Source organism: Balaenoptera acutorostrata, chromosome 20 (genome assembly GCF_949987535.1).
Source record: "Balaenoptera acutorostrata chromosome 20, mBalAcu1.1, whole genome shotgun sequence".
NCBI classification, from domain to species: Eukaryota; Metazoa; Chordata; class Mammalia; order Artiodactyla; family Balaenopteridae; genus Balaenoptera; species Balaenoptera acutorostrata.
This window is the reverse complement of record NC_080083.1, coordinates 25128057-25149502: the sequence shown is the minus strand read 5'-3', so window position 1 is coordinate 25149502 and position 21446 is coordinate 25128057. Positions and strand designations below refer to the sequence as shown.

Below are 21446 nucleotides of genomic sequence, written 5' to 3'. Positions count from 1 at the left end.
TAAATGAAACAAACTTACAAAGTTACATCTGGTATCAAATTGTGGTGAGAAAAGGGTGGGAAGGTAAAGGACAGTTGAAACAATTTAAAAGAATTTGGAGGGGGGACAGTGCCTTGGAATTATGTTGAACCAAACTGGAGTCACCATTGGAACTTAGGGCAAACCTGAGTAAAATGCATTGTGTGTGAGGCCCTTCAGCAGCTAGTAAGCAAGGCAGTTAGAAAGCGTGTGTGTGAAAAATAGGTAATTGAACTGCAGTGTTATGCATTGTTTTAAATCAAGCATGTACAACAGTCATTGCAATTATATCATAGTACTTTTGAAACTCTTAAAGCATTGCTGTGGGCTGTGTGTGTTTCTTGAGAGCCTGTATAGCAACAGTCATCTTCAGATCTCACTTCTTGCTTCAGTACTTTTGCCTTTTTTTCATGCACACATACACCAAAGTAACTGACTGCATGTTAACTTTTCCTCTGCAGCATATTGCAGTCTTTGTGGAAAAGCCTTTTACATTATAGTGAATTTTCAGTAGTACAGATATAACTGAACTCAGTGACATGCTTACCTGTAATTTTTCTTTTTTAATCCAAGGATCAGAAACTTTTGTTACAGCTCTTAACAAAAGCTTGTGTTCATAAAAGCCTTCTCTGCTTTTCTTTTTTGAGCAGTCTAAATTGGGTCAGTGGAAACAATAATTGGATGTTGCTGTGCCAGAGGCTGTCCCATTAAATAGAAAAATCAAAAATTTTTTTGCTTAGCTCGATACTACTCCTTCACAGTTGTTACTTTTTGTTTCGTCCCTGTGCCCAACCTGCCTATGTCTGTGCCTGGGCATTGTGACATTGCTAGCTCTTCTAAGTCTTTAATGTACTTCTGTAATAGGACTTCTGTCTTCAACATCTGACTCAGACATTAACTTTTAGACACGTGTTCACTTTAGATTCCTTTCCTTGAAAGTCTGGAAATGTATTATGCAGTGGTGGTTTTTTGTTGTTGTTTGGTTTTTCTTCTTAGAAGTTATTAATGTACACTCATCCATATTTTTTTTTGTATAACCTCTTTAGCTATACTTATAGTTTTGTATAACTATTTAGGTTAACAAAACCCCATCTGACTGCCCTTGATGGCACAAACTGTGCTTTAAATTATAAAGCTGCAGTAATTTTTGTTTTAAGTTTGGGTGCCAAACAGTGGGTGTTTCTCATGGTACTTATACTGCATAGTAGTCTTTAATTTGATACTGGGGTAATTTGTAACACATGAGCACTTAGGTTATAAAATAGAAAAATGGTATACAAAAGCAAACTAACCCATCTTCCTAGGGTAGAAAAACCATATTTTATCTGAAGGTGTCTAGAGTCTACCTCAGCTTACTTTTCTCACATTTTGCTCCCTGACAAGTTAGGATGGATTAGACCCACATTTATGGTATTTAATATGAAACAATTAAAATATGTATAAATTACTGTCCTAACCTGAATGGCCTATGTGAGGATTGAAACACTATTTTAAATAATTTCAAATAGAGACTAGGCGCTGCTTTAACCTTTCTGGGACCCAGCCTATAATACCCTTTTCACTGAAGTCTGCATGTCTTTTTTTGTGAGTGATTTTTCACTGTTGGCCTTTTTGAAGAACATGCAGTGAACATTCATAAAAAAGTTATTTCCTGCACTCTGCCTCCCCATCTCAGCGCACTTAGGACTTTGAAAGCCACTAACATTGAGATTTGAAGTTTCGTTTTACTTCAAGTATAATGATAGACCAACTATAAGACTTTTAATTTTAAATACAGTCTAAGAGACAAATATAGTACAGTTTAAAAGGTAAATGGAAGTGGTATGGTGGAGATTCCCTAATCCCAGTGTCCTAATGTCATTCTCCCCAGTCCTTCACAGAATTCCAGATTCAAATCATGTTAATCCTACAAGGAACTCTGTAGATTATCTCATTCAAATGACTCACTGTATAGACAAGGAAATTTGAGGGTCAGTGCAATGGTTTGCCAAGGTCACACAACTAGTTAGTGGAAGGATCTATGTATTCCAGCTCTTTTCTTCCACTAATATATTTGGACTCCTCTACAGTATTATTTCTGTCTGATACTATCCAGTTTTACTTAGAGTGGCTAGCATATAGTAGCCATTTGCTTCTTTGGCTTAATTAAAAGCAAAAAATGTCTTCCTCAAAGAAGTTGGGGGAGAATCAGGCATTCCTAGTTCCTTCTTAGAAAATAGAGCATCAACACGTGCAGCCTGTCTTTATATAAAAAGATTGAATGTGGAGCCACTTGAATCTTACACTTCAGTCCGCACGTAATCAGTATTGACAGAAGCTGTGCACAGTTGGCAAAAGAGCTCATTCTGCACAAGTACTTATCCAGTCACTAGACTCATTTCACTTTTTTGAATACCATTTCCTTTGGGGAGGGAAGTCTTGCCAGGTCATGAGTTCATTATCATTATCTTTGATAGGGTTTAAACTTCCTTTGAGAAAGTGGTTCCTTCTCATTATCTCCCTCCCTCAGGCTGGCTGCATCCTAGCATGCCCAGTTTTAGCCTGGCGTGAGCTTTTATGGCATTTATAAATCCCTCCTTCCTGAGGGTTTATAATGATAGTGCTAAAAATCACCTTGACTGAAGTATGAACATTGCCATTGAATTTGAGGGGGACTGAGAATGTTCTTTCTACTCTAGTCTGTTTTATTTTGACAAAATTTAACATACTAAGGCTTTTCCACTTTCTGCCATAAACTAGGTTTATAATACTTTTGAGGTGCTAATTACCATTACCTGTTTTTCTCCAGGTGGATAAATTAGATGCTTCAGAATCACTCAGAAAAGAAGAAGAACAAGCTACAGAGACTCAACCTATTGTTTATGGTAATCTCTTTCTCTCTTTAACCTCACAGAAATACAGTAGACAAACAGTTCATTCTGTGGAGATTCTATCTCAGAAATATAGTAAGCTCTAAAGTGCAAAAGGCTCACTGAGTTAAGGAATAAGTCTATTATTTTTTTCTGAAAACAGTCTTAAAGCGGGCATTGACATTATTCACTAAGATGATCTTTTTTTTTTCTTTTTTTTTTTTCTGTTGCTTTACTCACTAAGATAATCTTAAATGCAAAGGTAATCTCAAAAAACAGTCAGTTGAGATCATAACCTAATTTACCTAATGCCTGGTCACTGATTGCTTATTCATGAATTACTGAGAAAGACGTGTTGGTGAGCTCAATTTTCAGAAGTACAAAAGGTGAGAGAACATGCCAAGGTCATCTTAAGTGTGCTTTACAGAAATAGTACATCTCTTTAAATTCTGACAAGGACAGAGAACTGGATAGCATTTCCATTTGAGAACATTCCAGAGAGATAGGATCTTCAGACTCTCAGTGAATATTTAAGGCAATTTAATTTCTTCTTACATGTGCCTTTCTGAAATACTTCCCCTTTCCATTTCACTCATGGTGAACAGATTGATTTGAGCAATGAATTTGAAGGGTATAGTTTACAGCACTTTAACCAGGTGGTGTTGGGAGGAGGGTATAAAATTATGGCTGCTGTATCTCAACCTGCTAAAGGAAATGATAGTATACAAATCTATTATGCCATTATCTCCTTTTTACTATAGATAAGGACTTTGGGAATTTAGAGGACAGCGTAGTGTTGATAAAGTTGGAGAACATAAAGTAAATTCTTAGAGATGGGAGCAAGATGTTTGACATATTTGATATAGGAAACAAAGTAGAAACAGAAACAAGGTGGGTGTAATAATTGGGGGGCATCTACTGAATTTGGCTTGTCTTCAGGGTATTTAAATGCATAGTCCTTGTAGGCAGTTGAAAATGGGGTTGAGCCAAGGACAGCTGTGACAGTGCCACCTTCTCACCATTCCACCTGCCCAGCCGGCTAAGGGGAGGCATGATGTTGGAACTACTTCGGCATTTCTTTCAAGCCTCTCCTTCCCTCCCCCTCAATTGCCTTGAAGTCTCTGCTGTTTGTCAGAGATTTGCAGACTCATGGGGTTTTTCTTTGTTGTTCTTGTTTTCTTATCATTCCATTGTGATACTAAGAAACTAAGAAGCTTAATGAAAAAATAAAATGCTTATGTTGTTAAAAAAAAAGGGGGGGGTTGAAATTTCAAGGTAGACGTCAGTGTCAAGGTTAGAAGTGTTTTTTTAATAAACTGCTGGTTCCTAAAGAGTTCACTCACTGAAGACGGTTTTGGTTGTTATTCACAAAAAGGAGAGACACGAGGTCACTTGTGGGAGAAATCTCGCCCTAGGTTTACGTTATAGTGGGAGATTAAGAGTAGTACCTCTTTTGCAGGGGGTCGGGAGAGGTGTTAGGTGTATTCTCCCTCTAAATAAGCCAGGTTCTCAACAGGTCGTTTCCTGTATGTGTCAATAACTATTTAAACTTCATGAGAGTGTTAACTTAGTATTCGAAAGAGGTTGTATCCTCTAATGTATTTCACACCTAATGCATATTTGAATATGTCTTGTCTTTGACTTTTTTTTTTTTTAATACTGGATACTTTGCTAGAAATGCATTTGGTTTTGTTACCATTTAGACATGTCTAAATCAGGAATTTAAATCTAACTTTAAAAGTTCAGTTGCGTTAAAAATATATCTGTTAAAAAATTGTTTTCCTGTGCTAATTATATTGTCACCAAATGAAATATGCAAACACCATGTGGTGATAGGCTTATTGCTAGATGTCTTGCCTAAGCATGTCGAGCATGCATGTGCTTACTGCTTTAAATGATGTATGAAGTAACATAATCACTGTTACAGTTCTGGCCCTCGGCCCTGCACGGTTTTTGTTGGCTGTCTAGGCAGGACCCTTCTCAGGGTGACTGTCGTGGTGAAATTGAGACAGTCAGAAGTGCCTCCACAAAATTCATTCAAAGTAGAATGAATTATGATGCTAGAGTAGGGAGACTGGGGTGTGATCATCCTACGATGCTAACAGTTTCTCCCACCTCCTTGCCCCCCACCCCTGCTCCTTTTTGTTTTCTTCTGTAGGTCAGCCCCAGTTGATGCTGACAGCAGGACCCAGTGTTGCAGTCCCTCCCCAGGCACCTTTTGGTTATGGTTATACTGCACCACCCTATGGGCAGCCACAGCCTGGCTTTGGGTACAGCATGTGAGACGGAAAGCTGATCCTGTAGTCGCCTATTTTCGTACCGAAACATCGTCTCTACCCGCTTCTCAGTTTATAACGGGGGAAAACAGGCACATGTTCTTGTAACCTTTATTTCATGAAGGACTACTTTTTGTTTTTAACTGTAAACTTGGATCACCTATGTTAAAAGCTTATTTCACATTCCGCATCATTTTAGAATTTATTTTCAAAGGGGAATAGTTTCAGTGTTTTATTCACTTGGGCTTTTTTTCTTCCCCCTCATTCTTTGAAGAAGTGCTTAATATTCAATCTGTTGTGAAGAACCTGATTTGCACTCTGTAGTGTTTAAAGAAAAAAAAAAAACTCTAATATTGAATCTCTTAAATTTAGTGTATGTAAACAGCTTACAGTATGTATTGTCTAAATGCATTTAAATCTCTTTTATTCAAAGAAAAGCTAAAGCAGAAATATTGGTGTGTGACCATGCAAGACTGTCAATGCCAACAAAGACAACACTAATCAGCATATCCTACACTGGATTGCAGTGCTCTCCAAATTATTTGAAAAATGCATTACAGACAACTTGCCTGACTTTTAAATGAGCGTAAAAGGCCCTCTAACCTATGCAGGTTTCCTCATTACACATATAGAAAATGCTAGTGTGTTTTTGCTCACTTCATATGTAACAGGTGCCCTTATGTTGTGCTGTATCCTGTGCTTTTTTTGTGGGACCATTCCATTCAGGAACAAAGAGCACCATGATTCCAATCTGTGTGTATTTACTAACCCTTCCCTGAGGTTTGTGTATGTTGGATATTGTGGTGTTTTAGATCACTGAGTGTACAGAAGAAAGGATTCAAACAAAATATTGCTGTTCTTCAGTTTTGTTTGTGGAATTTGAAATTACTCAAATTTAAAATAAATTACTGGACTGTGGAAATAACATGTAGAATGGCAGTTTTACTTAAATCTCTCTCAAACTTAAACCAAAAGAACCGTTTCATATTGGATGCTGAGGCAGTATAGGAAGGCATGAGAGCAGACGTGGAATGCGGATTGGGACGTGTGGAAACACTGCATTACACTGCGTGCATCCCAGTAGTTAATAAGGTACATGCAGTTGTCTAAAGAACCAGTCAGTGCTGTAGTGGGCTACACTTCTACTACCTCCATCATCGTAACCAAGGGGCACTTTAGGTGTTTATCTAAGCATTTCATTTATGAAGAGATCATGGATGTTAAATTGTATTAACTTGAAGTAAGAATATACAAGCATGTAGTTAACATGCTGTTCTTCAGCATGAATTGTAAAGGCCCCCTAATTGTGGGTATTTTAAGTTGATTTCTTTTAAACCAGTGTTTGAATTCAAGTTTTTTTGCTTATGGCTGAGAATGTTACTCTAAGTTCATTTCACTGTTAATTCTCAATAGTTAGAGAGCCCCCTACCTAGCTTTGTATTGCTCTATAACTCTAAGTCAAGCCATTGACCATTAACTCCACAGAATGGTTTTTTAAAACTTAGAACTCCTGCTTTTCCCCACCTTCACCTCCCCCCCCACTCCCCCAATATTCCTATAGGAAATTATAGTATTAGTTGGAAAAATCCCTTTTCCTTTCTTGGTTTGTCGTAGGGAAAACATCTTGCTGCTCAGGTCCTGGGCGTCCTGTTGTTTCTCCTGATCTCAGCCCCCTTTCTTCATCTTTGTCAAAATCAAGAGATTTTTCTCTTTTCCCTTCCCATTTAATAGAAACAAGTTAAAATACTTTAGTAAAGGTTTTCTTACAGCATACTTAAGAGTTTTTTGGTTTTTTTTTTTAAAGCCTTGTTTTAATCTGGTGCTATGTCTGTGATACTGAGTTGCCCCTTAAAACCATCCATAATGGGCTACAGTAGAAAGAGAAACTGATGCAGCGTATAACTTAGGTTCAAATTGAGAGCAAGCTGAACTTTTGAGCTTGTTCCTTCACCTGTATGTTAACACTATGAGTAATTTTCAGGATTATTTGTAGGAGTATGTTTAAATTACAAAACACCTAGCTCAGTACTGGGCAGTAGTAAGTGTTGTACAATAAGAGACAGAATGAATTGGTAATAAACTAATTTAAGGGATCTTCCCTAACTTTCCTCTGAATAGGATGATGGTCGATGGTCTGGGAGAAGGAACTAAAAACAGAAAAGCAAGAGTACTAAGAGTTCTTTACCACTCTGTAAAGGTAACTAAAACAGGAGGGAAGAAGGGGAAAGAGATTCGTAGGAAACTTTTCAGGAGGTAAACATGCTTTCAGTTATCTGCCTCCCTAGGAAGAACACTTCTTCCTCTTCCTCCCTAGTATCCAAATACAGACATTATACCCCCAAAAATGTGATAACTGTTGACAGTCATTTCAACAGACATTAGTACAATAGCAAGAGACTGATGATCTCCAAGTAGGGCTGCTTTAATTTTCCATAAATTGATTTAGTCATGCAGATATTCTCACTGTCGTGCAGGGGTCCCCAACCCCTGGGGCCTGTTAGGAATGGGGCCTCACGGCAGGAGGTGAGCAGTGGGCGAGAGAGTGAAGCTTCACCTGTATTTACAGCCACTCCCCACTGCTCGCATTACCGCCTGAACTCCACCTCCTGTCAGATCAGAAGCAGCATTAGATTCTCATAGGAGCATGAACCCTACTGTGAACTGCGCATGCAAGGGATCTAGGTTGTGTGCTCCTTGTGAGAATCTAATGCCTGATGATCTGAGGTGGAGCTGAGGCGGTGATGCTAGTGCTGGGGAGTGGCTGCAAATACAGATTATTGTTAGCAGAGAGGTTTGACTGCAGACTCTCATCAAAACCCTATCAGTGAGTGGCAAGTGAAAACAAGCTCAGGGCTCCCAGTGATTCTGCATTATAGTGGGCTGTATAATTATTTCATTATAGATTACAATATAATAATAATAGAAATAAAGTGCACAATAAATGTAACGTGCGTGAATCATCCCAAAACCACCCCCTGCCCCCACCCCAGTCCGTTTAAAAATTGTCTTCCGTGAAACCAGTCCCTCGTGCCAAAAAGGTTGGGGACCGCTGCTGTAGCGGTTCTCAAACTTTTTCTGAGGATCCTTTTTATACTTAAATTACTGAAGATCCCAAAGAGCTCTAGTTTATGTGGGGTTTTATCTATTCCTACTTACTGTATTTTAGTAGTTAAAACAATTTTTTTAAGCTATTAACCATTTAAATATGACTAATAAACTCATTGAATGTTAACATAAGCAATAATGAATTAACCATATTTCCCCAACCAAAAGTCAAGCAAGAAGAATGGCATTGTACTATGTTTTACAAGTCTCTTTAAAGTTTGTTGTAACAGAAGACTCCTGGACTCTCATTATCTACTTCTGCATTCAATCTGTTATGTTTTGAAGTATATGAAGAAAATCTGGCCTCATACAGATATTTAATAAGGAAAGGAAGTATTTTAATAGCCTTTCCAGATACTTGTGGTTAGCTGAAATGTGGACTCTGAAATCATGAAGATGAACTTTTTGTAGTTGTATCTGCCAAACACCCAGGTCTGGTTAACTAGATTTTGTCAGTTCTTGCAAGTAAAAATGTTTGATGACAAAAGCAGCTAGTTCAGCTCAGGACTCAGCCACAAGTGTTTTTCCTCAAGATGACAGTCACACTTCAGTGTGTACCAGAAGTGTTTGATGTTACATAAAATATAAAGACAAACAGTCAAGGATCAAATTTAGTAATTTTTTTACTGCTTCATCAACGACATGAAGTGAATTTTTTTTTTTTTCTTAAACTAAGTGTAGGGCAGTGAAAACCACAATGACTACTTGTACAGGTAGGTGCCCCTGCCTTGATTTGTGAAAGGCGCCAGCAGTATCACCCACCATTGCTTTTTTATCATCACTGCAAATGTCAAAACAGTGGAAAAGGAAAAGAATGTCTTAGTATTAGGAAAATTGTTTTGACCCCCTGCAAGTGTCTTAGAGACCCCAAGGGCTCTGCAGAGTATACTTTGTGAACCATAAGATTATGAACCCTATAAAATAAATATGAAAGTACAGGTGAGCTAGAAAACAAACATGATGTTTCCATAACTACCAGAATTTGTGTACTATTCATCCTAGTAGATATGCCATGATTTATTAAAATTACTTCTATCAGCCACGGCAGACCATCCTGTTGGGAATGCACTTTTGAACCTAGAACCGTCAGTGTCTGAGGCAAGCCTCAGAAATTACCGGAGCCAGAATCATACATTTAGGATTGGGTTCTCTTCAGCTCAGTTACATGCTGTTGCATCACTTTCGAATCCAGTATAAACATTCTATTTAGAAACAGTTGCTATTGCGGCATCCTTCACAGTTGCAATTTCTTCTGTGCTGTCAGATGCCAGTGTAAACTACAAAACTGATGAAATAGAACCTTTAAGACTGGCTGCAGTAGTCTTTAGTGTTCTGCCCAGACTCCACTGACCTTAGAGCTTGCAGTTGTGCTATATTACTGCTTATGTTGAAGTTAACTGCTAACTAATGCTAATTGCTGAAGTTAACCATGGAGAGCTGCAGTCACTTAACATGTGCCTGTTACCAAAATTCTCCCTGACATCATCATAGTTCTTAGGGATATACTGAATTTAGAAATCCTGTCAGGATCCCCCTAAAGAAGGCTTTCAAGAAAAATGGCTTTTCGCAAAAAAGAGATCAGGAAGCTATGTGGCTCTTGGGAGCTGGAACCTTCATATTCTGGGCAGCTGGTATAACAGTAATTATTGGAATTATGTCATGCTAAGTGTATAATGATCAAAAGGGAAATAAGGTGCCCTTAAATAATTGTCCAGTTCCTTAAGTTCTAGGTAAAGAAATAGTGGGATGTTGGGATAAGCTACATTCACTTTACAATCACCATAAATTCTTACGTGGGCCCATTATCACCTTCAAGGTCCATACAAGTCACTTGGCAAGTTTCAATGCCTTCATTGTTAGGAAAGGGGGGGAACTAAAGAGATGAAGGACCGCTGCTGAGAAACTTTAGCCAGTGTGGGTCAGGGAATGAACATGAAACACAGCACGGGTGGGTTATATCAGTGCTATAAAACCTCAGCTTTAAGACAAATCCAGAAAGTTAGATTTTAAACCCATGATCTATTAATAAGACAGGCAGTCATCCAAAAACTGAAGGCAGGAAAAACAAACTACAGTTTGCACCTAATGGTAGTACCCTTGACCCCTGATCCTCCAAGGGGGGTAATAGAAGAGCTATTAACACACAAAGGGACCGAACCACACATAGGAAATGCTGTTTCCCACCTCGTAATCCAATTTTATTGTGACCTTTGCCTCTCATCTTAAATATTTCTTGTTTCAGCACCCATCTCTTGAACCACCAGGACTATTTATTAACCAAACTTTTTTTTTTTTTTTTTTTTCAGCCCAAGATAACTGTGTAACCAGGCCAAGTACATGATTGATAGAAGAACACAGGAACGGATTTTCATCTCAAGAATACATAAGTTTTGGGGGAAGAAATTCAGCTTTTATTGTTAGAATTTGACAGTTTCAAACCCTTGTGGTGGTGGGATGACCATCATCATACAATATTCCACCTAGTAAAGTTTTAGGTGACCAGTGACCTTGTCAATTAGGTCTACTGGTCCTGGCCCAATTCCTAGAACAGTTCGAGAGCCTGGTACAATCTGAGTACGTCCTGCATCTTGGATTAAACTTACAGTCAGTCCCAGCATTTTTGCATGGGTCAATAATTCAACTAGAGTTTCTTCGTCAGGAGCTCTGACCACCACTTTGGGCTGGCCACAGTATTCCCACTGTTTGAGTAATTCAGGGTTTCTCCTTTGAATTTGCTTGTAGGCAGAAACAGCAGCATGAGAGCACTGGGCAGCCACTTTCCCTTTTCCCATCTTTAAGTCATTTCGAACCACAAGAATCATTTTGTACTCCCCACCCTCTCCTAAGATGCTTGCTTCTGTTCTGGTGTCAGTGTCTGTCTCGCTCACCGAGCTCTTGGGGATCATTCCAAAGCGTACTCGGAGTCCCCAGCCCAGGCACATGCCACAAGCAACTCCGGCAGCCAAGCTGAGTGCACCAGGATTAGTCAAATATTCCATAACCAAGGGTTTGGAGAGCATCTGAAAGGAAAAGAAAGTTGTCACTATCTAACAGTGGAAAGTTACAGGCTTATCAGATAAAACATCCTGACAGTATATAAGCAGCAGTATTTTAATTCATCCAGAAAAAAGGCAAAATATGTTTTGGATCTTAGGCATGTACTATTTTTTCTCCCCTGTGTACTAGAAAAGGTTCAAGAATACAGGTGAAGCAGTTTAGGTCATTTTGAATCTCAATGTGAGGAGTACATCTCTTTCTTGGATACAACAAAGCTCCGTTCCTCAATTTTTGCTAAGTCTTGTGGAGAAAGGAAATGTTCTGTTTTACCAAGATGCCTAAAGGATCTAGAGAAACCAAGATTAACTCACTCTTTCTGGAATATAGTGAGTGCTTATTTACTTGTGTCTTCGTACTGCATTAGTTCTTAATGGGGATGGTACCAACCCCTCAGAGAAGTTCCTGGGTGTCACAACAATGGACCTGGAGTGAGGTGCGCTGCTGACATTTACTAGACCTTGGCATGGAATGCTAAAAGCCTTATACGTGAAGATTTGTCCCACTGGACATTACTGTAGATGAAAAACTATTAATGTCTGAGAGTAGAACCCAATTTCATTTTGCATACGAACACAAAGTATTGTTTGCATAGTTCTGACACACTCAATTTACCAGTAGTATAACTATCCTATAAATCAAAGGAAGATGATCCTTTATCCTTATTATTTTAGAAATTCCTATTACCCCAGCAAAGCTCTTCATGGTATTTGAATCATCAATAAAGCACTTATATCAGTCTACATTTGAGGCTGTTGGATTCATGACGCTTCAGTGTATAGGCACAAACAGTCATCAGTTTCTTCTAGTGGAATAAATAGTATCTAAGCATTTATACATTGAAATACATGGGGCCATCATGTTTGTAGAACTTACAAGTGGTGCCCTTGGAATTGTACAGTGCATAATCTGTGTGGCATAGATGGCAGTCCTGGAAATACATATTTTACCATAAAGTTCTTTTTTATTCTCTTTTTTGTTAAAATTAGAACATTAATGTTTTTGAAATTATATGGTAGGCAAGGTATGCAATGTTATCAAATGTTTTAAAATGAGAATAATATAGGGAATCTTAAAACTTTTTTGAGATGTAATTCACATACTATAAAATTCACCTTTTTAGTGTACAATTCAGTGTTTTTTAATATATCTACAATGTTGTACAACCATCACCACTATCTAATTCCACAACATTTTCACTGCCCCGAAAAGAAACCCCTACACCCATTAGTAGTCCCTTCCCATTTCTCCCTCCCCCAGTCTCTGGTAACCACTGATCTACTTTGTCTTTATGGATTTGCCTATTCTGGACATTCATATAAATCAAACCATACAATATGTGGCCTTTTGTTTCAGACTTCTATCATCCAGCATATTTTCAAGGTTCATCCACACTGTGGCATGTATCAATACTTCATTCCTTTTTTACTGACGAATAATATTCCATTGTATGGGTGTACCACGTATTATTTATCTATTCATCAGTGGATGAACATCTTGGTTGTTTCTACCTTTTGGCTATTATGAATAATGCTGCTATAAATACAAGTTTTTGTGTGGACATTTGTTTTCGTTTGTCTTGGCCTTATACCTAGAAGTCTAACTGCTGGGTCATACAGCAACTCTTTAACTTTGAGGACCTGCCAAACTATTATCTAAAATGGCTATACCATTTTACATTCGTTGCAAGTGACTTTATTTTAAAAAAACTGTGTGTTGGGCCTGGTAGGGTTGAGAGCCACTTCTCTAGTGCCTTATGACTCAAGTCTCTAATTCAGAAACAAAAAAACCAATGCCTTTGCAAACAGATCTTCATATAAGTCATGGCTGTCTCCAGATCTCAAAGAAGGATTGGGAGGATTATGAGATTAAACCAGGCTAACAGACCTTCAGTAATTGTTAGAGAATGATGGAGTACACTTAATATCTGAAGGAAAAGAAAATGACTATGAATTCTTTTGTCTCCAAACTATAAAAATATAATTTAACACATTACACTGCTATACTATGTATCTTGCTTTTCTAAGTCAAACGTACAGTTAATAAAAAATTGAAACAACCCAATATCCCCACATTTGCAATCTCAAATTCAAACCCTGCCCTCCCCAGAACAAAGCTAATTTCCCTGAAATTGCTACTTAATGTTATAAAACCTGTATCTCCACTTCCTTGGAGTCCATTAGAATCCTTTACTATTCAGTTACTTTCTGAAACACCTACCAAAAAAACTCTGCATTTTATAGTAGTTCATGCATCTCCTTCTCTAGTTGGACCCTGTCTGGAGCTACCTTTTTTTTTTTTTAAATGGTTCAATTTCTCCATATCCTCACTAACACTTGTTATTTTCCTTCTTTCTTTTTTTAAATTTATTATTTATTTATTTTTGGCTGGGTTGGGTCTTCGTTGCTGCGCACGGGCTTCCTCTAGTTGCGTGAGCAGGGGGCTACTCTTCATTGTGGTGCATGGGTTTCTCATTGCAGTGGCTTCTCTATGTTGCAGAGCATGGGCTCTAGGTGCGCGGGCTTCAGAAGTCGTAGCATGTGGGCTCAGTAGTTGTGGCTTGTGGGCTCTAGAGCGCAGGCTCAGTAGCTGTGGTGCATGGGCTTAGGTGCTCCACGGCGTGTGGGATCTTCCCGGACCAGGGCTCAAACCTGTGTCCCCTGCATTGGCAGGCGGATTCTTAACCACTGCACCACCAGGGAAGTCCCTGGAGCTGCCTTCTTAAATGGCCAACTTTTACAGATACAGAGGCAGGAATACCAGGACAATGTGGTGAGGAACATATTTCCAGAAGTTGATAGCACTCTGAGACAGTCTGTCCATTAGTTTTGGCAAAAAACTAATGTGGGGTAGTTGTGGGGCAGAAGCTAGTTTGAGGCGGGGTCAAGAAAGAGAAAGTGAAAAAAAAAAGAGAAAGTGAAAGCAAGCAGAAAAAGCAAAAGATACAAGGGGCTGTGAAGAAAAAGGAAAGGTTTTTTTTTCCCTCTTAGGATGGAGATGAGTATATACAAATGTTGAGCATATTTAAATGTTAATGGATGGACCCAGAGAAAAGGAAGGTAGATGCTCAAGATAGGGAAAGAATAATTAATACAAAGCAGTAGGTGGGAGGCACCTAAGTTCCTGTGAAGAGATTTGGTCTTGGAAAGAAGGGACACCTTTCCCAATGTGACAGGTTTAGATGCAGGTAGGGCTGTGGATTTGGAAGCAGGAAATTGTTCCTTGGAGGGAGTTATTTTGTACAAAAGTCAAGCTGTAGTTGAGAAGAGGAAGACTGAAATAAAAGTTACAGCAGAACACAGCAGGATTGCAGAGGAACATTGAAAACATGGTTAGGATTAGTAATGATTTTATAACGGTACCATACCTACCAGTTATAATCTTCTCCAGCAGTACTTAGCAGCCTGAGTATAGGTAAAAATATAGACGAGGTGACTTCATACTTCACAGAGAAAATAGAAGCCAGAAGACTAAAACCACATAATCACTGCCTCCAAACATATAAACTAAATCTGCTGCACCTATATTCTTCCTTCATCCTCCCCATCTACGACAGATAGTTGGATTTATCCAAGTTTGAATTCTACTAAGAGTAAGCACCAAGACACAAGGGCATAAGGGAATTTAGGGTGAGGGCCAAGAATGTTTGAAATGATAAGCCATGAAATCCACATTCTTAGAAAATGATTTAAGGACAGGAAGGTGACAGAGGATATGCACATGCTATTAAGAAAAGGTATGATGGAAGTAAGCTGGAAAGGCAGATGGCTGTGGTTAGAGAGAGATGTCTGGGGTTTTGAGTTTGGAAATGGAACATTATAACGTGATGTAAAGTCCCGAGTGTAGCTACAGAAATAGGTTATCTGAACTATAGTCAGAAGTGTGTCATTAAGCTCATCTGCTTTCTTAATTATTTTATTTTTATGATATATTGCCTCCTTCCTCCCACAAATATTAACTGGTTCTGCTCTAGGATCTGGGGGAATACAAGAGCACACAAAGGAGAAAAAGTCCCTTCTGTCATGGAGCTTATGTTCTGGTAGTGGTTTAGAGATGACTCAGTCCTAATTTTGAATTTCTTTCATTTTATTTTAAGAAAACTTCATGTTGTCATAGCTCAAAGCTTCAATGGTACTTTGAATGTATTGTGTCATTTGATCCACATAACTGTAAGAAGTTAGCATTAATTCTATACATTGAAAATGAGGAAACTGAGGCAAAGAGAAGTTAAAAAAAACCCAAACGTTTGCTGACTTCCTATGTATCAGACACATACTTTGTTAGACTAGGAATACGGTGAACAATACAGGCCACTGCCAGTTCACAGATGAGTGGAGGAGAAGACAAATAATTACATGGCTGGTAAATGTTATGAAAAGGCATTAGGGAGGACTTCCCTGGTGGTCCAGTGGTTAAGAATCTGTCTTCCGGGACCTCCCTGGTGGTGCAGTGGTTAAGAATCTGCCTGCCAATGCAGGGGACACAGGTTCGATCCCTGGTCTGGGAAGATCCTACATGCCACGGGGCAACTAAACCTGTATGCCACAACTACTGAGCCTGTGCTCTAGAGGCCTTGAGCCACAACTACTGAGCCCACGCACCACAACCACTGAAGCCCATGCACCTAGAGCCTGTGCTCCACAACAGAGAGAAGCCCCTGCTCACCGCAACTAGAGAAAGCTGGCATGCAGCAACGAAGACCCAACGCAGCCAAAAAAAAAAAAAAAAAGAAGAGTCTGCCTTCTAATGCAGGGGACACAGGTTCGATACCTGGTTGGGGAACTAAGATCCCACATGCTGCGGGGCAACTAAGCCTGCGTGCTGCAACTACTGAGCCCACGTGCCACAACTACAGAGCTTATGTGCTCTGGAGCCCACATGCTATAACTAGAGAGCCTGCAAGCTGCAACTACTGAGCCCACATGCCACAACTAGAGAGCCCGTGCATAACAAGTACAGAGGAGCCCGTGCGCTGGAACGAAGAACCTGCGCACTGCAACGAAGATCCCACGTGCCGCAACTAAGACCTGACACAGCCATAAATAAATACATACATACATACATAAATATTTTTTTTAAAAAAGGTATTGGGGAGTACATAAAGTGCTTTAGCTCAGTGTAAGAGGTCAGGGAAGGCCTCGTTGAAGAAATATTTAAAATGCAACAAGGATCAGTAAGAAGATAGGAGGAGGGAAGATCATTTCAGGCAGAAAGAACACCAAGTGGGCAGGCCAGAGGAGAGAAATACAATATGTCAAATGACCTGAAAGCAGTCCAGACTGCTGGAAGATGGAGAGAAAGAGCTGCAGAGAACAAAGTGAGAAAGAAGGGCAGATCACAGAAGGCCTTGTAAGCCATGTTAGATGGTTTGGAATTTACCCTAAGGACAATGAGAAGCTGCTGCAGGGAAATGATTTTTGTTTTCTAAAAGATCACCTGGGACTTCAGTATAAAGAATGAATTAGAAGCTGGTAAGAATAGATACAGGGGATTGATCAGGAGACTGCTATAATGTAATAATAGTAACAGTTAATAATTGCTAAATTAGGTTTTATATTAGGTATGTATTAGGTATTGACACTCTACATGAATTGTCTCCTTCAATGTTCCCAACAGTCCTATAAGGTAAATACAGAATTATTATCTGCATTTTTTCAGATGTGAAAATTGGGGTACAGAGAATATAAGTAGCTCACCCAAGTTCAGAAAGCTAGTAAATGGTAGCCTGACTCCAGAGCCTGTGTTCTTAACACTACTCTGTTGCCTTTCCCAGTAGTCTAGATGAGATGACAGTCACTCAGAGAAGAGTAGTGACAATGGGAAAGGAAAGAAGTGGCTGAGGCACACCTGTATGATTTGGTGACTCACTGGAAGTCTGATGATAAAAGAAATGGAGAAGTTTAGAATGACACCTAGATTTGAACAAATGGAGATTGGAAGTATACGATTTACTGATGAAGGGATTCTGGTGAAAGAGAAGGTTTGAAAGTAAAAGATACTAAAATCAGTTTTAGATATATTACGTCTGGTTTGAGCAAAAGACACCCCGGTTGAGATATCCAGGAAAAAAAAAAAAAGATATATCATTTAAGAGGTCAGAAGATAAGCTTAGGCTAGAAATACATATTTAAAAGAAATTAACATATAACTGAGGTTACTGAAGTGATGAAAGTGGGTAAGGCCACTGGGTCAAGTATATCGAGGGAAGAAATGGCTAAACAGAACCCTGAGGAAACAAGCATTTAGGGGTAAAAGGAGAATGACAAGGAATGACCAGAGGGTCATAAATGGTTAAGTCATCAGCACCTAGTTTCAGTCCTCTTTCACTGGTGTGCCTAAAATGGTGACAGCGCTGTACTGACATGGTACTTTCAGGCTCTAGATGCCTTTGCAGCCACAAAAAAAGAAAATAAAATTTAATTCTTATTAGAACCCACATTATCTCACAATGCATCTATCATTTAGTTACTACATGATGCTTACATATCAGCAGAACTTCTCTCTGATAATCTAACAACCAGACTACAAATAGAACAAATATTCAATTATATATATATAAAAATATATATATATAAATATATATATATACACACACACACACGCACACAAACTTCTATGTCAAGAATTAGAAGGATTCTCTGCACCAATTTCTAGGTTGCAAAATAACCAAATATCCCACATACCAGACTCAGGTACTATCTGGAGAAAGGAACTACACATAGAGTATTTGTTGAATATACTCATCTAAAAGGTCATGATGCAAAGTTTCTCATTTTCTCAGCTTTATTTAAAACCAGATATACCAGTAAGAGTCATCATAAACAGAAAGCAGAAAAAGTTCCAGAAATAACCAAGCTTGTTTATCACTTCTGTCCCGTATCTTATGAGGTCTCTTAATTCTAAAATGTTGAAATTAATACTAGCATCTCTATTCTTTAGGATGTTCTAATCTCCTATCAGCCTGAGCAGATCAACATCTAACTCCTGTAGGGCTTCCCTGGTGGCGCAGTGGTTGAGAATCCGCCTGCCAATGCAGGGGACACGGGTTCGAGCCCTGGTCTGGGAAGATCCCACATGCCGCTGAGCAACTAGGCCCGTGAGCCACAACTACTGAGCCTGCGCGTCTGGAGCCTGTGCTCCGCAACAAGAGAGGCCGCAATAATGAAAGGCCCGCGCACCGCGATGAAGAGTGGCCCCCGCTTGCCGCAACGAGAGAAAGCCCTCGCACAGAAACGAAGACCCAACACAGCCATAACCCAACACAGCCATAAATAAATAAATAAATAAACAAACAAACAAATAAATAGTATAACTTTAAAAAAAAACAAAAAACATCTAACTCCTGTAAAAAGTGTTTCAGCCTGTCCCCTTTTCTGCATATCTATTATAGACATATAGCAATAAACCCAGTGCTTGAGACTAAGGTAAAAATAACTACCTTAGTCTCATAGACAATCCCGGGCAATGACGGCACTACCAAACGAACATGTCCTATAAAACCCTCCTCTTGGTGCCTTCTAATTTCTCAGCCAGATTAAACCTCTTTCACCAATGCTTGTGATTCCATTACCTTCTGAAGCATGCTACCCCCATTTATCCTGTTCCACTGGCTATTGCCCCTTGGCCTTTTCCAACCTAAAAATCCTTCCTCTTTGACCCTTAAACCACTGCCTCACTTTTCCTCTTCCCTTCATCTCTAAACTTCTTCAGTTACCTGTCCCCCTTCCCCACTCGACTGAAACTGCTAAGGAATCAGACACTAGCTAATTGCCAAATGCAGTTGCCTCTTTTTAGGCCTCATCTTGAGTTTTCTGCACCACTCACTGATAACTTTTCTTTAAGCTTTCTTCCCTTGAATTCTTTAACCCAAAGTTCACCCTATTATCATCCTATCTTTCTGATACCTTTTTTCCAGTCTCTTTTTCTGGTTATATGTCCTCTGTTGGCCCCTGATGTATGTATTACCCAAGCTTACACATTTGGCCCTCTTTTCAGTCTGTACCTACGTTGTCCTATACAGCAACCATTAGCCAAACGCAGTCATTTAAACTTAAATTAAAACTAAATGAAAATTCAGTTCTTCAGTTACATTTAACCATATTTCAAGTGCTCAATAGCTCAACAACTTAAAAGTGGTTAGGTGCCACTCTATGAGTTAGCGAGATACGGAACATTTCCATGACTGCAGAAAGTTCTATTGGACGGTGCTGGTTTATATACTCTCTTTCCATTCAATCAATCAATTAATCAATCAATATTTACTGAGGGCCTATTGTGCACATTTCTGGACCCTGGAGAAGTGCACTGAACAATGTAGTAGGAGGAGACAGACAATAAATAGTTTGTGAGATGAAGAATCTCACTCATTCCTGAATCAACAAATGCTGAGGATTCCTAGAACGTCTCCCGGGCGCCACACTTGAACTTCCAGCTTCTGCTAGATTTCACCACTTAGATGTCTATGAAGTGGTCTAAACTGTGTCCTACACTGAACTCAGCATCTTCCCTTCCCTCTCAAACTTCCTGTAATCTTTCCATATTTGGTTCACTTGTGCCCTAGTTCATCCTAGTCCATCTGCCATTATAATTAATTGTACTTCTAAAGCACAAATCTGATCCTGTAATTTCTCTGCTAGAAAATTAATGGATAAAAGCCTAAGGAATAAGGAAACCAAGTCCCCCTAAAACTGAGTCCCTTACCGAGTTTATGATTAATCTCTCTATCCAAAACTTTATCCCCTTTCTTGTCCGCTGTGACCTCAACCCTGCACTAACTGAATACTAACCAACCAGAGTTGATGACTGAAATTGTTGTTGTCAATAACACTGTCAATACACTAAAACTGCTGTTGTAGATATCATCTACCACTCAGGTTGTTTCTCCAGGGCAAGATGAGCTAACAGACCTGGAGCCATAGACCACCTGGCCAGAGAATCATAAACCAGAGATATCCTGACTCCTGAAACTACAATTAAGGAAAGTCACAGAAATGTTACAAGATGATTAATTCCAGCCTCTTTGTTCTTCCCCTTTAAAAAAACCCTAACTCAAACACCAAGCTGGAGTGGATTTGAGGCTTGTCTCCCACTCCCTTGCTTGGGGCCCTGCAATAAAGACTGTGCTTTCTTTCACCACAACCCGGTGTCAGTACCCTTTGGGTACCCGTTTGCTACCCGTTGGGTGAGTGGACCCAAGTTCGGTAGTGTAGCAATAAAACATAAATCCCTTCGCAGGAATTCAAAGAACTACACAATTTGGTTTCAACCTACTTTATCCTCCTCTCCTGCTACACAGTGTACTATTCAGCCACACCAAATGACTAGGTATTTTCAAGCAGCAATCTCTCCCTGAAATAATTTTCTCCACTTAAACACACAAAAAATCCTCTTCACCCATGAAGGTGTATGTAGTTCAAACCAAACCTGTCTTTTAAGTCTTTACCACCCCCCAGTCAGTCTTAATTATTTACTTTCCAGAGCCGCTGTAACAATAACACATAACCACTGTAGAGCATAATTCTCAACGTCTAGTACAGTGCCTGGGATTGTTAAAGGATTAAATACTCCTTTAGACATTATGTCTGTGACACAGGGAGGCAATTTTTCCATCATATTCTTAGAGAGCTTTTCTTTCCTCGTAGGACTCAACTTGCTACGCTGTGGGTACTCAATAAATACTCAGCAGAGTGTGAGGCCTGCTCGGTATTTTCTCACATTCGGAGCGAATCCATCAATGCTGCCTCAATGGAGGCGTTGCCTGGGAACTAGAAATTCTGGGTCCTTCCCCTCCCCAGCAGCTTGGTCCTTCTTCCAAAAGACGACTGGCCGAACCGGAACAGTGGCTCCGGCGGCCACTGGGCGGAAGACAGTTTACGAAGGAGAAGATGAAAGGGTGAGGGGGTGGTTATAGAATTATATGGGAAGAAACATTCCAATTGGAGACAGAATGAAGAACATCCCCCTACCTGTGAGAGGATGACCTGCCTAGAAGACCTCTCCTCCGCCTCACTCGCGGCTTTGCGTTCTTCACTTCTGGGTAGCGAACACGTTTCCCTCGTGCGATTTACTCCTTCCGGGGTTCCTCGACAACAAGTTCCGGATCAAGAACCGCGAAGAGAACAGTCATTCTTCCTCTCGCCCCGCC

General features: G+C 39.6%; 2 protein-coding genes across 5 annotated transcripts in view; one reads left to right on the top strand and one right to left on the bottom strand.

The window, feature by feature from the left end:
- Positions 1-12863, top strand: part of CLTC (clathrin heavy chain) — a 67408-nt gene extending 54545 nt beyond the window's left edge. For 2 of the 4 annotated variants that reach the window (XM_057536686.1, XM_057536685.1), the window contains 2 exons: positions 2807-2882; positions 10555-12863. In XM_057536686.1, coding sequence (XP_057392669.1) covers positions 2807-2882; positions 10555-10589 — 111 coding nt within the window. In that variant the 3' untranslated portion in view covers positions 10590-12863. Of the gene's footprint in view, positions 1-2806; positions 2883-5025; positions 6069-10554 lie in introns of those variants that run through there. The other 2 variants (XM_057536683.1, XM_057536684.1) reach the window with 1 other exon arrangement.
- Positions 10637-21409, bottom strand: PTRH2 (peptidyl-tRNA hydrolase 2). Its single transcript, XM_007190286.2, has 2 exons — positions 21268-21409; positions 10637-11268 (listed from the first exon to the last, which is right to left on the bottom strand). Exon 2 carries the CDS (start codon positions 11266-11268, stop codon positions 10729-10731), a length of 540 nt encoding a protein of 179 aa, XP_007190348.1. The 5' UTR covers positions 21268-21409; the 3' UTR covers positions 10637-10728.
- Positions 21410-21446: the final 37 nt, after the last annotated feature.

Coding starts and splice junctions, on each gene's coding strand:
- PTRH2 (XM_007190286.2), bottom strand. CDS start 11,268: ATGCTCTCCAAACCCTTGGTTATGGAATATTTGACTAATCCTGGTGCA.